This window comes from Silene latifolia, chromosome 3 (genome assembly GCF_048544455.1).
Source record: "Silene latifolia isolate original U9 population chromosome 3, ASM4854445v1, whole genome shotgun sequence".
NCBI lineage: Eukaryota > Viridiplantae > Streptophyta > Magnoliopsida > Caryophyllales > Caryophyllaceae > Silene > Silene latifolia.
In genome coordinates, this window is record NC_133528.1 from 9,746,832 (window position 1) to 9,763,791 (window position 16,960).

The 16,960-nt window shown below is 37.2% G+C and overlaps 2 protein-coding genes across 2 annotated transcripts; one reads left to right on the plus strand and one right to left on the minus strand.

Annotated features, from left to right (window-relative positions):
• The first annotated feature begins 2,188 nt into the window (after positions 1-2,188).
• Positions 2,189-6,787, plus strand: LOC141647141 (protein AGENET DOMAIN (AGD)-CONTAINING P1). The gene is made up of 3 exons (XM_074455200.1): positions 2,189-2,800; positions 5,419-5,865; positions 6,324-6,787. Exons 1-3 carry the CDS (start codon positions 2,363-2,365, stop codon positions 6,336-6,338), a joined length of 900 nt encoding a protein of 299 aa, XP_074311301.1. The 5' UTR covers positions 2,189-2,362; the 3' UTR covers positions 6,339-6,787.
• Positions 6,788-7,008: 221 nt separating this feature from the next.
• LOC141647142 (intermediate cleaving peptidase 55, mitochondrial) lies at positions 7,009-15,272 on the minus strand. Its single transcript, XM_074455201.1, has 14 exons — positions 15,085-15,272; positions 14,230-14,304; positions 13,741-14,004; positions 13,561-13,653; positions 12,755-12,961; positions 12,080-12,183; positions 11,461-11,527; positions 11,274-11,381; positions 10,125-10,217; positions 9,726-9,822; positions 9,506-9,576; positions 9,066-9,121; positions 8,151-8,211; positions 7,009-7,375 (listed from the first exon to the last, which is right to left on the minus strand). Exons 1-14 carry the CDS (start codon positions 15,130-15,132, stop codon positions 7,271-7,273), a joined length of 1,449 nt encoding a protein of 482 aa, XP_074311302.1. The 5' UTR covers positions 15,133-15,272; the 3' UTR covers positions 7,009-7,270.
• Positions 15,273-16,960: the final 1,688 nt, after the last annotated feature.

The window sequence follows — 16,960 nt, forward strand, 5'->3', positions numbered from 1 at the left end:
TGTTTTATCCACAAAAAATCTATAAGATGATCTCACTTACTAAGTAACTCCACTTAGATTGGTGCGGACCGGAACGAAACTAGATATACATACGTTAATTAGACCTGGTAATGGATCAACTAGATCAAGTGCATTTCAGGTCAGGTCATTTTTCTGCTTTGCAATAATACGGGTCAGATCAGGTCGGTCGAGTCATTTTCAGGGGTGGTGTTATGAAGTTATTTAGGGATAATATTTAGCATGTAATGCGAATTGGGCAGCGGAATCGATTTGGCAGCGGAGTATATTAAACTGGACAGTCGCTGAAACTGTCTGATTGTCGAAATTGTGTGAATTGAACGGTTGTATGGACTGTCTGACAGTGATCTGAATCTATAATTTTTATGTGTTTTTGTATTTGTGAACGACATAAAGAAATAAAGATATTTGTTTTGAATTATGTGAATAAATCGAACCAATGGGATATTTGCTTGAGCTAGACCTATAACTCAAACAATGGTGATTGTTATCCAAGACCTATTGAATAGCAATCGTGTTAATGCTCAAACGCGTCAAGCAAGAACGATTTTGGATCAAACGCGTCGATCCAATTCAGCAATTGCACAAGGCAAAATACCAAACAAGCAACATCTTTCTTTTTCTTTCTTTTTCATGTTTTTTTTATTCATAAGCAACAAGGCATTACATAGCCTCAAGGAGCCGTCCAAAACAGGCCAAGAAATGTGAAGAGTTGAGCAATCACTCTTCACTTGATTACAACAATTAAAACTTTAAGTTCAATGCACCAAATAAATATAAGATAAACTTAAGACTTTATTTTAACAAACTTAATCTGAAATGTAGAATAAAAACGTCATCTTGGACCGTCCTCTCCTTGGAAATGTGTGCCACAATCAGCCCCTTTGCCCCATACGGCCATACTTAGCAAATTCACATAGGAAGAACATTTAAGCCCATAGGATGAGAACTACGAACCAAGCCCATCGAACCATCACCGCTAGTGTTCACAACCAGCTGACAATCAAATCCGAGTTGCTAGCTTGGATCGCATCAACATGCCACAATAAATATTTGGGGTCAGATCAATTCAAATTACAGGTCAAATTCGACTCGGATACAAGTCTCCACTTGATTGTGATAAAAGAAAATTAGGTTAAGGGATAGGTCATCATAACACAATGCCATTATGCAAATTACTCCTGAAATCAACATCCCCTCAACGATGTTAGAATTTTGACTGTCAAAGAAAAACCACATTTGTTTGTGTAAGAATACATCAACTAATTAAAGCCCTATAAATTTCCCAATTCTTATTTATTTGTGATTACACTATTCTGTCACAAGCTTATGACCTTTCACAATGAGCAAGTGAGAGAGCAAGTAAAAGGCAAGTGAAAGGAGAATGTGAGAGGTCATAAGTTTGTGACGGTCTATTAAATCCTAGTTCTCCCAATTACCTAAGCAAAACTCAAATTATGATGTCGTCCAATTCTTTTTGGTACACTATCAGATAAATGCGACCGATCAAAAATCAAATCAAATCCAAACCGAGCCAAAACAAAGACCAAAAAAAAAAGAAATTAGGTAAATTGAAAACTGAACTCGATAAATTGTTAAGTTATGTATGTTCGCTGCCTAGAGTTGGCAAGTCTGACCCGATCCGATAGAACCCGATTTTTTTGCAAACCGAAATCGACCCGACCCGATGACGACCCGTAACCCGACAGGGCCCGATGATCAGTGACCCGATATCGGCCTGGCTCCACACGATATTTACCCGACCCAAGATTGACTCGATTAAATTGATGACCTGACAATTATTAAGCTTAATATTGATCATAATAAAAGTGATTCAAAGTTTAAATTGATAAGTTTGACCTATTAATGGAGCAAATAAACCAAATAATTGTTAAAATCTAAATTTAATGGTCAAAAGTTGAATAAATGTGATAAAGTAATCGGGTCTAATAATGACCAAACCCGATACAACATTTGACCCAAAATAACCCGACCCGACTCAACTCGAAAGAGTAAGCTGACGACTGAACTGATATAACTCGAACCCGATATAACTCGACCCGACTGCCACATCTGGATGCTACCCACAATACGAAACATGATTTTTAGCCACCCTTTTGCAGCTTTTTACCCCGTTTCTTTCACCCCATTTATATCATACGGAGTAGTTATCTTCACGGGTGATCATAATTCATAACGTCATAATCTCTCTACCACACTAACAACAACAAAAACAAAAACAAAAACAAAAACAAAAACAAAAAAACCACCATTTTTATAGCTAGTATATAAACATCTGTGTTCTTCATTCATCTGTTTTAGGGTACATGATTTAACCCAAAAAATGCCAGAATTTGAGTTTAAAAAGGGAATGAAGGTAGAAATAAGCATAGAAGAAGAGGGTTTTAGAGGGGCATGGTTTTCTGGTACAATTATAAATCCACCTGCAAAAAATACCCAAAAAGTTTTAATTGAATATGATGCATTATTAGCTGATAATGGATCAAAACCCTTAAGAGAAAAAGTTGATTTTGTTCAAATTAGACCAATCCCACCTAGAGAAAATCATAGATTATTTAAATTAGATGAAGATGTTGATGCTTATTATAATGATGGATGGTGGGAAGGTGTTATTACTCAAATTGTTGTTAATGATGATGATGATGATTGTAAATATTGTGTGTATTTTAGACCTACTAGAGAACAATGTGAGTTTAATGTTTGTGATTTGAGATTGCATAGGGAATGGGATGGTGCCAAGTGGGTTCCTCCTTTGGAAGAGGTAATTCAGCTAATTCTTTTATTATTTCGTTGCGATTGTGAAGTAGCGGTCATTCGATGTAGTTCTTGACGTAGTTTTAATGTTGGTTATTAGAAAAGAACCCCTTTGTGTTGTAACACATGGGTTTATTTTTGTTGTTGATTTGTGATTGTTGTGAAGTAGTAGTCATTCGATGTAGTTCTTGACATAGTTATAGTGTTGGTTGTTTGGAAATAGTCTTTTTGTGTTTGCTAGCATAGGGGTAAGGTTGTGTATATTTGACCCCCTTACCTTGCAATTTGCCGGAGCTCTGGAGGTACTGGGGTAATGTTGTTGTAATTTGTGACTGGTGTGAAGTAGCAGGTAATTCGATGTAGTTCATGATCTAGTACTAATGTTGGGTTATTAGAAAGGGACCCTCTTTGTGCTGTAACACATGGGTTCCTCCTTTGGAAGAGGTTAGTGGGTTCATTTTTGTTGTTGATTTGTGATTGTTGGGAAGTAGCAGTCATTTGATGTAGTTCTTGACGTAGTTATAGTGTTGGTTGTTTGGAAATAGTCTTTTTGTGTTTGCTAGCATAGGGGTAAGGTTGTGTATATCTGACTCCCTTACCTCGCAATTTGCCGGAGCTCTGGAGGTACTAGGGTAATGTTGTTGTAATTTGTGACTGGTGTGAAGTAGCAAGTAATTCGATGTAGTTCCTGATGTAGTATTAATGTTGGGTTATTAGAAAGCGACCCTCTTTGTGTTGTAACACATGGGTTCCTCCTTTGGAAGAGGTTAGTGGGTTCATTGTTGTTGTTGATTTGTGATTGTTGTGAAGTAGCAGTCATTCGATGTAGTTGTTGACGTAGTTATAATGTTGGTTGTTTGGAAACAGTCTTTTTGTTTTGCTAGCACGGGGCTAAGGTTGTGCATATCTTACCCTTTACCTCATAATTTGCAGGAGGTTTTAGTTTTGAGGTACTGGGGTAATGTTGTTGTAATTTGTGACTGTTGTGAAGGAGCAGGTTATTCGATGTAGTTCTTGACATAGTATGAATGTTGGGTTATTAGAAAGGGACCCTCTTTGTGTTGTAGCACATGGGTTCCTCCTTTGGAAGAGGTTAGTGGGTTTATTTTTGTAGTTGATTTGTGATTGTTGTGAAGTAGCAGCTATTCGATGTAGTTCTTGACGTAGTTTTAGTGTTGGTTGTTTGGAAATAGTCTTTTTGTGTTGCTAGTACGGGGGTAAGGTTGTGTATATCTGACCCCCTTACCTCGCAATTTGTGGGAGGTCTTGAGGTACCGGGGTAATGTTGCCATAATTTGTGACTGTTGTGAAGTATAGTCGTTTGATGTAGTTCTTGACGTAGTTATAGTGTTGTTTTATTCGGAAGTGGTCTGTTTGTGTTGTTAACATAGGGTAAGATTGCTTATGTATGAACCCCTTACCCTGCAATTTGCGGGAGCTCTTGACGCTTAATGGTGTTGTAATTAGTGACTTGTCTTGATTTAAATTGACATCGTCTATTTGTATTAGGCAAGAGGCAATGTGATTTTGAGTGAATGTTCAGCTTGTACGAAGTATTATTCATTGACCCTTGGAGTGTTATTCTATTTAGCTGGAATAACATTTTGTAGAGTTTAGGTTGTATTTGAATTGTGGTATACATAGGTTAGGTGTTAAGAGGCTCTTAATTAGGGTTCCTCCTTTGGAAGAGGTTAGTGGGTTAATTTATGTTGTTAAGTTTGTGATTGTTGTGAAGTAGCCGTTGTGCAATATAGTTCTCGACATAATTTTCATGTTGGGTTATTCGGAATAGTCATTTTGTGTTGCTAGCATAGGTGTAAGGTAGCGTACATCTGATCCCTTTACCCTTTACCCTGCAATTAGTGGAGCTTGAGGCATTGCGGTAATGTTGTTGTAACTTGTGATTGTTGTATTCAATTCAATTGAAATGGTCTATTTGGATTGTTCATAGGCATATTGGAAAGGCAATGTGATTTTCATGTGAGTGTTCTAATTGAGTGTTTAGCTTGTGTATGTCCTTGTCCTAAGAATATTGGTCTATTTAGGTTTAGTCACATTTTTTTTGTAAGTCGGGTTGTATTTGAATTGTGGTAAACATAGGTTAATTTAATTTAAGTTCATGATTGAAACCAAATTCAATGGAATGTATTTTCTTCTACCACAAGTAGTTGGTTGTTGCAGCTTATGTTGGTTGGAAAAATGAAACTGTGTATGATGTAGTTTTCGAGTTGTTAGATACGAATCCCTTGTTTGGATGGAAGAACTTGGAAGCAATTAGAGGGAGAATAATTTTCCTTCTGTAGGCCAAATAATATTCGTTTGAACATATGAAAGTTGACATTTAGTAAGTTGTGTTTAGAAGAATAGTTCGGATTGTTGTTATGAAATAATTCGAAAATGTTTTTAGGTTTGATGAGTGTCTTGTACAGTTGTACCCCTTTTTCCTTTACACGTTTGGATGGAGGGGTTTGGAGGAATAAGGCGGGTAGGGAGACAGAGCCCAGAGGGGATGCAATTGAATATAGCCAAGTCAAACTTATCAGAAAGGCGAATCTGTAGAAATCGTACAAATTGGATTGATTTATGTCTTGCTCATGCATATTTTGATTTGTCTCTTGAACGCAGGACGCCAGAGCCACTGAAGTGAAGATTAATGGCAAAGAAGAGAATCCTCTCAGCAAAGGCAACCGAGTTGAAGTGTGCAGTGATGAAGATGGATTTGAGGGTGCGTGGTTTGCTGCAAGTATAATTGAGGTTCCTCGGAAGGACAAGTTCCTTATTGAGTACCATGATCTAATGACAGACGATAACACACAGCTTATGAGAGAAGAGGTCGATGCCTTCCACATTCGGCCATGTCCTCCAAAAGTTGAAGTAGTCAAATTCAACCAGTATGATGAAGTTGATGCCCTTTATAATGATGGATGGTGGGTAGGCATCGTCCTTAAAGTCCTTGGCCGCTCAAAATACAAAGTTTTCTTCAAAGCCACAAATGAGGAGATGGAGTTTAAGCACGAGAAGCTAAGGTTGCATCAAGATTGGATCAATGGGAAATGGGTTGTAGCTTCTGAGGTACACCGATAAGTAAAAACTTGTTTGTAGGAGTAGTATTTAGCGTACTTTAAAATTCCATCTTCATTTTTAACCAGTTTTTACATTTAGTTAACAATTATCAATTACTCCCTCCGTCCTGGTCATTTGTTTACCTTTTCCATTTTGGGATGTCTTAGTCATTTGTTTACTTTCCTATTTTGGAAATGCATTTGATGAGCAATTTGATCCTACACACTCAATTTGGTCCACTTGTCATCTAATAATTGGTCATCTCCTTTTTCCTTGATCTTTTTGTCAAAACCAAAAGGCAAACAAATGACCGGGACGGAGGGAGTATTTATTTCCATTTTTCATGCATTAGTAGGATACACTTTTAAGCTGTTTTTCGTCTATCTTTTTTCCTTTCACTGTTTCACCTCTCGGGTTTTTGTTGACGACTTGACATTAACTGAAGTACTGAACTCACGGTGTTCCAGGCGTTGAATCTCTGACACCGAGGATTGGAGCGAGTAGATAATTCGTCGGGTTGATTCATGCGCATGTAATGTCTTGTATTATTGCTGCGGAATATTGATTGCCTCAAACTGGCCACATTGAAGACTGGCAGCCGGCTTTGTATTAGGTGGTAGCAAAGGTATAATGATAAAGAATAGGCGCGCAAGTACTGTAGCGGTTTGGAAATTGCCGTTAAGGTGCTGAAATAGTCGCATACTCAGCAGTCGGCATCAACTGTTAAATTAGCCTTTAGTAATTGGCTGTATGAAAACATCCATGATGTAGCGATTTGTTTTTTGTTTGTAGATGCTGAATAAGTACGCGATAGAAGACCAAAACTCACTTAGCTGAAGTGTTTTGGAACAATTTTGACATTGTTACCTCTATTGCTGTGGTAATTTTGTAGTTACTTTATCGCACTATGCAAGCCGTTTCACAAATTGGCTACCTTTAGGGCTTGCTTGAATGGAGGCAATTATTAACGAAATAATGAAGTTTAAAACGAGAAAAGTGGTGGCACAGATTGATGTTAATAAGGGAGATTTGGTCGAGGACTGGGGATAAGATTACCTCATTCCGACCAAGCCTTTAAAAGTAGTCTGGTAATAACAAAGATGAAGATTTGATCGGAAAACTGAGTACAATTATTAAACATCAAAGAGATAGGCAAGAAATAAGAGTGATCATTTAATTGATTTGTTTCGACTTTCGATCACACAGACTGACATGGACTAGCTCTATGTTCTACAAAGTGTTTTTATTAGATTTGGATTAGATATTACACAAAATGATGAAATGATCAGCTAGTAATGAAGCTAGAATACAAGAATACAAAAATGCATCATTTTACACAAGAATCAAATACTTTCCCACCGCGACAAAAAATTCCAGCTAATGAAAAAGCTGGAGGAAATTGAATCTACACAATTTAACTTGATGCTGAACTTATGGAGTCGGATGTCGTCTGAGGGAAGTAGTCATTAAGCAAGGTCTCAATATGGCTAATCTCCTTGGGTAATGACCCAGTTAGGACCTGTTTTCAATAACAAAAGATGCTCAAAGGTTAGGGACAAGTCGTGTATGAAATATCTAACTGAAAGTATCAGTCAAGGCAATGCTCATTTTAATTTCACGAGTCGTTTAGAGACGCCTCTGTGTTTTCAATACAAGGACAAGGGTACGGTTGCATGCATCTCATCCCCTTCCCCCAACATCAACATCCTTCGGAAGTGCAGCCACTAGGGTGAGTAATTGAGTTTTATCTCATCATAATCCAGAATCAAAGACTAGAGAGTATTAGACTACAGTAAGTCTCCCTTGTGAGTTGTGACAGGTATATCCGTCACAAGCTTATGACGGGTCAAATATCACTCATATGAGTAGATAAGACAAAAATAGAGTGCTTAGGGAATTACAAATCATTTGTCTTTATCTACCCTGTGGCAAGCTTGTGACTCACAAATGAGAGTTTGTGATTAGACTATTAGATTCCACTGGAAATATTAGGTCAAGTCAAGGTTTAACATTTTGAGGCGTTAACAGTCGCATTTATAGCGGAGCGATTGATATAAGAACTCGAAAACTGATGCCAAGATCAAGTCTCAACTCTCAACCAAAATTTAATACAAAGTCCACCATACACTACACCATTACTAATCATGAGCTCAGAAAATTGTTCCTGAATCCTGAATTCCTGATCACCCCACCCCATCTACGTCTTCAGAATTCTACCGACATAAATTTTTATACCCATTATTATCAAGTGTTATAATTGAATGGCAGTAATTTTAAATAAGTGGACGTTGTACCTCATAGCCAGTATCTGTTATAAGGACTTCGTCTTCAATTCTAATCCCAACACCTTGATACCTGCATACACATGGGGAAAAAAAAGATCAGTATTCAGTTCAGTCAAGTGAAATTGTAAGTTCAATCCTGAAAACAATATTCAGACTCAGTATTAGTTATGTGACTTGAAAACTGAAATCACTTCAACGATCCAATATTTACTTCGACCAAGGGAAATGATTAGTGAACACTCCATTTTAAAACGTTAAGTGCCACACGTATAATGTCTTGACTCATGGCCAACTAGATTGACACGGACACGACTCCTTTTGTGAAAAATTAAATTTATTCCAACTCTTAATTCTCCTTTGTCATAAACGGACCCGTGCCTCCTCTATGTCTATCTCTTCTTTATTCTTCTTCGAAGTGTTCTTTTTACCATGTTCTCTTCTTGCTCTTATCTAACGCAGTTAAAAATTCAATCTGATGATGTCAGTAAAGTGTCAGGCACTGTCAGCATCATGTTTGATTTCGTCCTGTCGGGGATGTGTCTTGCCTTATGTTGGCTGTGGGTCCAGTGTGATACGATGGCTAAGTGAAATTTCAGAAGTAACTAGAACTAAACACGGAAGCGCTTCATACTTAACTTATTTCAAAATGGGACCTTGCTTGAACATGATTAATTTTTTCAGGATGAAAAGAGTGAGAAATTCACGTTGCCCACAGTAACGTACTTGAGTGTTTCTTTTTATTTTTTGACGAAACCCATAAAGGGTAATTGAGTGTTTCTAGGAACCTATATTATAATCAACCAGATCATCTAATACACGCATGAAGCAACCGATTGATATTATGGAGTGCAAACTTTGACTGTTTGACATAAACCAGCATGAAGGAAGCGCCAAAAACATGAAAGAGAATGAAGAGCACATTACCTCTCTGGACCATCAAATGAGGATGGGATGTAGATACCTGGCTCGATTGTTATAACCTGGCGAAAATAAATAAATAAATGAGAAACATATGTGAAAACAAATGGACGGTGGTAAACTCCATTCTGCAAGCTCAAGCCCCATGTTACTTGAACTACTCATATCACCTTGAGTGGCCACGCATGACGCACGTACATGGGCACGACACGACATTGGGTACTTCATTTTAGGCCAAAGGCATGCGGAGTTTTCCATTAAAAAGGAGAAAGAACCAAGCCATGTCGAATACTTCTAAGAGAGTCAGAGTAACATAGAGTGAGCGTATTTAGATATACAACGCAATTAGCCAATGAAAAGAAAAAGGACGGGCCTCGCTCCTTTGGAAAATGAAAAGAAAACCCCAACAAGAATTTATACAAGATGAGAAAATGCACGCTACTTACTACGCCTGGCTTCAGAGGACGGTCATTGCTGATCGTAGAGCAATCATGAACATCCATGCCTAGATAGTGACCTGAAGAATAAAATAAGAAGAGATAAGTCGGCCAATTCTTGATTAGATGTCAAAATTTCAAGCCAAAGCCTTTGTCCCTTTTTTTTGCTTATTATTCGGACAACAATATCCAAGTAGTGAACAAAAATCACATTAGTCATGAGGGACACCTATATTTGTGGGATTGAGCTGATGATATAATCGGTAACTGCTCGCTTTATTTTTCAATATCCCAAATTTTGTTAATCCTTTGTGAAGCTTATGAACCTACACAAGCACATAGCATACAATCGGTTAGCGTATATAATCAGCATCACATTACGATTAGCAGATACTCTTGTTACTCCCTAACTTCTATTTTCAAAATTTCTGGAGTATTTTTTTTAATGAAATCCGCAATCTCCATATGTTCATATGTATCAAAATTCAGAAGTACAAGAATTGGCTTTTTTGGGAACACTAAAACACTGTCTGTGTGCACAACTGCATAAACGTAACGAATGACAGATTGACAGACCAGAAATCAGAAATTCAAACTCCATCTATTATGAGACCACAGAATGTCATACCGAATACTCGTGTATTTCGCTTATGCTTACACCTGGTTTACAGAGCTCTATACATTCTTTGTTTGTCTCCAAAATAAGCTCATAAAGTTCAGCCTGTACACAACAAACGAAAGCACATCAAAACTTATGAAAGTGGAAACAAAGAAGATGAAAATAAGCAATTTTCTGCATCACATTCGTAAAACAATTTATGAGACCAGTAAAAGTCATTCAATTTATAAAACTCAACAAAGCATACCAAAATGTTTAGTACGGAGTAATTAGGAACTTCAACAATGGCAACAACAAAGACTTGCAACGAAATAATTTGGGTTGCTACTTGCTAACATAGAAGATGGTAAAACATATAAAGGGTAGCCAAAATTTAAAGAGAGCATTAGAAGGACATGTGAAGGAAAACACAAGAAAGTAAACAAGATTTAAAAAAAAAAATTAAAAAAAAAAACGAGACTAGGTGAAAAGCAAATGATGAAGGGGAAAAAACAATTAAAGGAGAATGAAAAAGAAAAAAAACAGGAGAAATAATAAAAAAACAAAACAGAACTACAACTCCATTTTTTACCCCTTTATCAAGATCAAGTACTGGGTTTTAAATAGCGGTATCGGTCGCGGTAACGGAGTCGCGGAATCGTCCCCGACTCGGCCGTCGCGCTCCGAATCGCTATTATCGCAGTGATATTTATTTTACAAGCTTTTGTAGATATTTCATCATCTATTGACTATTTCATATAAAGTTAAGATTAATTCTACTTAGGATAATTAATTTGATCAATGCTATACAATTTCTAAGAGCTTTCCATTAAAAAACTTGGCCGGTACAAGTTATAACTCGTTCATATCGGGTTCATCACGGGCTGTATCGGGCCGAGTTGGCCGATACACGTTATAAATCGGTCGTCTCGGCCGATACTTTCTTCTTTTCAATTTGCCCGATACATCTCGGGATATCTCGTATCGGCGGCCTCCGATACCGATACATCTCGGGCGATACGATACGTCTCGGCCGAGATTTAAAACCCCGAGATCAACATGACACAGGTCAAGACAGAAACACGAGTTACTAATGTACTACAATTTAGATACATGTATTTTAAGCATCATCAAATTCCATTAACAGAATTTCTGCAATTTCTAGGGAAAATAGCTTACATGAGCAGGAGAAAATCTACCATATGGCGGCCATGTTCGAGTCATGTCACTGACATAGCCATGAAACTCGCACCCAATGTCCATTAGCACTAGTTCACCGCTATTAACCTGAAAAATGATGATGAGGCTTCACAAAGTGCACTAGGTTGAGTATACTAAAAAAAAGAGTTGAAAATAATAAACTCACTCTCCGATCATTTCGAGAATAATGTACCACACTGCCATTAGTACCACCACCAACTACAGGATTGAATCTAGTGAACAAAAAGAAAGAAATATTATACCACGCAATCCTTCTAAATAGCTAAAAAGCACATTATATGCAAAGCAAAACTATATGTAGCCTGAAACTGCACATATCTCTGTTAGTCTGTTTCATTTCATTTTTCTATTCCAATCGTAAGTCAAAACAAACAAGAAAGATAAGGACATAGAACACCCCCCCCCCCCCCCCACCGGCCCACCCCCCCTAACATGGTGCCACTAAATAGGTCTCATGGGGTGAGGTAGTCTAACCCTGGAAGTACTCTATGACATACGGGAAGTAATCAGTTTTTTTGTCTAAAAAAGAACAAATTATTTTTTCATTTTTGGTTTACCCCTGAATATATGATTTATGTATGGTATTAAAGTCGCATTGAATATTTGTCATCGTGATTCACCCCAGATTGACAGGAGCCAATTGGAAGAGGTTAAATTGGAGTGTAACAATACTCTGTGGTGGAGGAAGTACAACAAAGAGAAAGGGAAAATACATGAATAATTCTCGAATGCTGAACAATGTTTTCAAGAGCAAGATAGCTTACGCCATTCTTTGGGCACCTCTCATTTTGCATTCATATTCCACTTTTGCTGCCATCATTCCTTCATGGGGATAGGTCCTTGAGTCAAACATTGTCCGCAAAAGAGCCTAAACAAAAAAAATAAATAGATAAAACACTTTATTTTGCTCATCCTGGGAGGAAAAGTATTCAGTCATAAAAGTACAATCACAAATTCACAATGGAGGTAACTGAAAAGATAGCACATAACATGGTGGTATCATCAAATCTGGTACTACAGATTTCATCCCAATTTGACTAGAAGCTAAAACAAAATATGTATATTGAAATTATAAAAAGTAAGCTCTAATATGGAACTTTTTGAGCAATGACAAATTTATTTTATTTTTATTTATAAGCCCTAATACAGCTAAAGTAGCACTTTGACAGATATAGGCGAGACTTGCTTTGTCATAGTTTAGTTGTTTACGCATTTTGCACTTTTAAAAAATGCATCCCAATTGGAGAAATGAGGCCTACGTTTTGAATAGTACAAGTTATAACATGTTAAAATCCACAAGAGACATGAGAGCTTAAATATGCCGGAACACATGAATAATGGATTAAAAGCTACATCGCTAATATGATATTACCACAAAAACAAAGCACTATTGAACCGACATAAAACCTAACTAAATAGGCAGCAGCTAACGAAGTTACCTGGCAACCAATTGAACTAGCCTCTCTCATCAAGTTAAGTTCTGCTGGTGATTTGACCCAACGCAATTCGTGAGTGTATGCAGAAAGATCTTTCACGTTTCCTTTGTCGACAGCCTTTTGAAAGGGTTCCAAGTCCATGTAAGATCCTGTACCAGTCTTCACATTATGAAACAATGCAGAAGATTCTCCTATAATGCCTGGAAGTTTCTGTTTGTATCAACCACAAAGAACAAAAAAAAGGGTCAATGCATGAAGGGATACTATAGGAAATACCAAAATTCCCACAAGTATTTCCCCAACAGTTTTTCTCTCTCTTTTTCTCCTTTTGAAATATAATCCAGGACTATATGACAATTAAAAAGAACATTACCCCTATGCCTCAAAAGTGCCGCATATCTTGTGTAACTGTAAAGGGGATGGGATGCGGCAAAGTATGGAGCCGTGCGAATGTTACGAACAACAGAGACTGTTTCAGAAGAACCCATAACAGAAATTGTCTAGAGAATTGCATTACCAAACTCCTGTTTCCCGATATAAGAGGCGTAGTCACTTTAGTAAGTTAGTAAGTCATTTTTGCTTTGTTTCATCATAGTATCATATACAGATAAAAAGTATAATAAAATTCTGAGTCCATTGGAAATTGATAATTCTTGATTATAAAGCATAAAATCAATGATACAGAAATTTTCATACACCCCTTTTTGTATCTATAACAACGGACACTATACAAACAGCAATTTTCTTTCGGATTTGAGTAGTGCAGATAAACCAAAAAGAAATGATAAAAAAAATGCGAAAATAGATACCTGACGAAGTTTAGATATAGGAAATGCCTGATTAGCCTTGAATATCTCCAGTGCCTCGTTCACCCCAGCAGTATTTCCTTCCCAAGTGACATCCTGGGAAAATGACATATATCAGGATATCACTTAATCAGATAAGAAGCGCATAACATCATGCTTTACAAGTGGAAGAGTCATGCATACATGAAGGGTTGCCTCTGGCATAAACATGCATAAACCAATATCATGACCCAAAACGGCTATACCACCAGGTTGTTGACATCCAGTGAGATACAAAAAATCAGCATCTTGCCGGAATGGATAAGGCACTACATCAGTCATCATCTTCACAGAGCCAGCTGCAATGATGGCAAAACTATTTTTTGGAAGAAGCTCCAACAATCTTTTTCTTCTCGAGATGTACTCATCACTAGTTATACCGTGGGTGATCTCGCCTTCTTTTAGTAACTAAAACAACACAATTTTGAGATCAGAATAGCACTATACCACAAAAACTTATATGAGACGGTGTTGTATGTGGCCTATGTGCGACAAACCCATTAACAAGAAAATTAAAATTACGAAGAAATGGGCATGATTTGGCTTAATTTCACATGGGAAATCATCTCATACAAGACTCGTCATAAAATATATGAGTCGACAATAAAGGCTACTCTCTCATGAAATCAATACCTCAGGGTGAGATAATGCAGTTGGCTGGCCTGCGTCGAAAATACCAGCTGTAGAATATGAGTGGCATCCTGTGACCTGAAACACAGAAGTACCCAATAGCATACATTAAACAAAAGGGATAGTTACACTAATTCAAACGATAGCTCACGACAACATGTCAGTCGACAGCCACCCATCAGGTCCCACATCTGCAACCCGGGTCAGCGAAAACTGGCTACAGTATGAGGATTCCCAAGATCAACAGGTGATTCCATATGTTCATAATCAATGTTTGAATGTATTCCAAATGAATCAACCTAAATGACGACAAATGCGCTTAGTTTCATGAAATTTCTTAAATGAAGTAAATGGATAAATTGGTCATAGACTGATTAAGTTTTGATTAGGCATTAATGCTACAGCACGAAGCATAGCGGAAACTGGCTACCGTAATCTACTCCCTCCATCTCAATCATTTGTTTACCTCCGACTATATAACAAATGCACTTAGTTCCATGAAACATACTAACTACAATAAATGGATAACTGATCATAGACTAACTAAGTTTTGATTAGGCATTCATGCTACAGCAGGAAGCGTAGCGGAAACTGGCTACTGTAATCTACTCCCTCCGTCTCAATCACAAAGAATTAAAAACTGTAAACAATTGACTAGATTAAACTGCAACACAATAATAATGAAATTAAACTGCAACACAATACCTGAATTGACAATCAAATTCAGAAAATGAATTGAATAACATAATAAATAACGAAAATTTCAACATTTTAGCAGAAACCCATCAAATTCTGAAGCTAAAAAATTAAAATAAAGACAGAAATATAAAAGTGAAAATAAGATGATGAAATACGAACTCTTTTGTAGAGGGATCTGTGACATAATCTTCTAGCTAGAAACTGCATGTTTCAATAAAAATGGTGTAATTTAGAGTATGTTAAAATCGGGAAATTGGAATTTGATTGAAGAAACCTCGTACTAAAGTTTAGTGTGTGGGAAAAGTGTGGGATTTGCTAAACCCTTTTTTAGGGTTTAATAAGGGTCTAATTGAATTAGGAAATTGTAATTTAATTTTCACTCATTTTCAAATAAAATTGATAATTATTCTACTTAAAAAACGGAATAACTTAAAAAAAATAATAATAATAATATGCAAGTGTAATACCCCGTATTTTTATATAATATAATTAATTAAACGGATGTTATTTTATATTAATTATTATACATTTTGTATTACAATTATGTCGGGAAAATAGTTGAGTCGATAATAACATTAAAACTATCGTAAGTTAATTAAGACGGTAAATTTAATCACGAATGTAGGTACATATTTATGTTACTCAGTGTCGGGATAATACGGAAGTATTCTCGTAAGTTTACGTTTCACATAAGATAATTAAGTATAGGATTTCGGGTATTGGTTAAACACAAATAAGAAACCAATCGGACCCAAATTGATTATGGGGACCGTATTTTTGGGAGTGTTTCGTGCCCTTGAGACAAGCAAAAGGCATGCTTGATTATTTTATGGAACCAATACTACCCATACTCCCTTGTTCACGTCAATTTCCACACCATACTCCATGCCTACACCAACACCCATGCAAACCATACTCCCTTGTTCCTCTTCTCCCTTATTAAAACCGACAAAACCTACCCATTCCCTTCCATTGTTAATTTGTTATACACCCCTACTGTGCAAGTAAGTGAGTGAGAGGCAGAGAGAAGCTGACGGCGGTTGCTAGGGTGGCTGAGGTGGCGGTTCAGGCGAGGTGACGGTTTTCGCGTGGAGTATTTTTAGCAGCTGTTTGGATTGTCATTCTGCAATTTGAGGTAGGGGAATAGACTGGGTTTATATTCCACTTAAATACTCAATCGAATTCTTGAACTGTCTTGAGAATTGCAGGTGGTATTGTTTATTATATTAATTTTGTTATGTTATGCATATCCTATCATGTGGTGATATAAGACAGTGTGGAGATTATTCAGGGTCTGTGATATGATATGGAGCGGAGATTATTCAGGGTCTGTGATATGATATGGAGCGGAGATTATTCAGGGTCTGTGATATGATATGGAGCGGAGATTATTCAGGGTCTGTGATATGATATGGAGCGGAGATTATTCAGGGTCTGTGATATGATATGGAGCGGAGATTATTCAAGGTCTGTGATATGATATGGAGCGGAGATTATTCAGGGTATGTGATATGATATGGAGCGGAGATTATTCAGGGTCTGTGATATGGAATAGAGCGGAGATTATTCAGGGTCTGTGATATGATATGGAGCGGAGATTATTCAGGGTCTGTGATATGGAGAGGTGGAGGATGTGACGAATTGGAAAGGGAGTTATGTATTTTGTTGTCGTACTTATTTTGTTTTCCCTACTCAACCTCGTGGTTGACCCTGTGTATTCGTGAACACCTGTGATGATCCGTTTTATGGGAGCGAGACTTGACGGAGTTTAAGAGATAGGACGGGAGCTTAACGGGCGTGAGACATCGGATCGACGACTTAGTAACTAGATCATCATCTAGAAGACTGTCACTTTTAATTATGTCAGTTCTTGTAATTTGAGTTGAAAAGAGGTTTGTAATAATTCAGTTAAAATATTATATAAATTGCCTTGGAGTTTAATTTGTTATTCACTACCTCGGGAAACCGAGATGGTAACAGTCCGTTTTATTAAGGAATGTCTTGACGAGGACTTCTTTTATAAACCGGGGTGTTA

Bases quoted from the DNA above. Each gene is read 5' to 3' on its own strand.
- LOC141647142 (XM_074455201.1), bottom strand. From the start codon at position 15,132: ATGCAGTTTCTAGCTAGAAGATTATGTCACAGATCCCTCTACAAAAGA. The intron at 14,005-14,229 runs GTATTGATTTCA...GTGTTGTTTTAG, and splicing joins CTGCATTATCTCACCCTGAG to TTACTAAAAGAAGGCGAGAT. The intron at 12,962-13,560 runs GTATCTATTTTC...TGATACAAACAG, and splicing joins CTATATCTAAACTTCGTCAG to AAACTTCCAGGCATTATAGG.
- LOC141647141 (XM_074455200.1), top strand. From the start codon at position 2,363: ATGCCAGAATTTGAGTTTAAAAAGGGAATGAAGGTAGAAATAAGCATA. The intron at 2,801-5,418 runs GTAATTCAGCTA...TCTTGAACGCAG, and splicing joins GGGTTCCTCCTTTGGAAGAG to GACGCCAGAGCCACTGAAGT.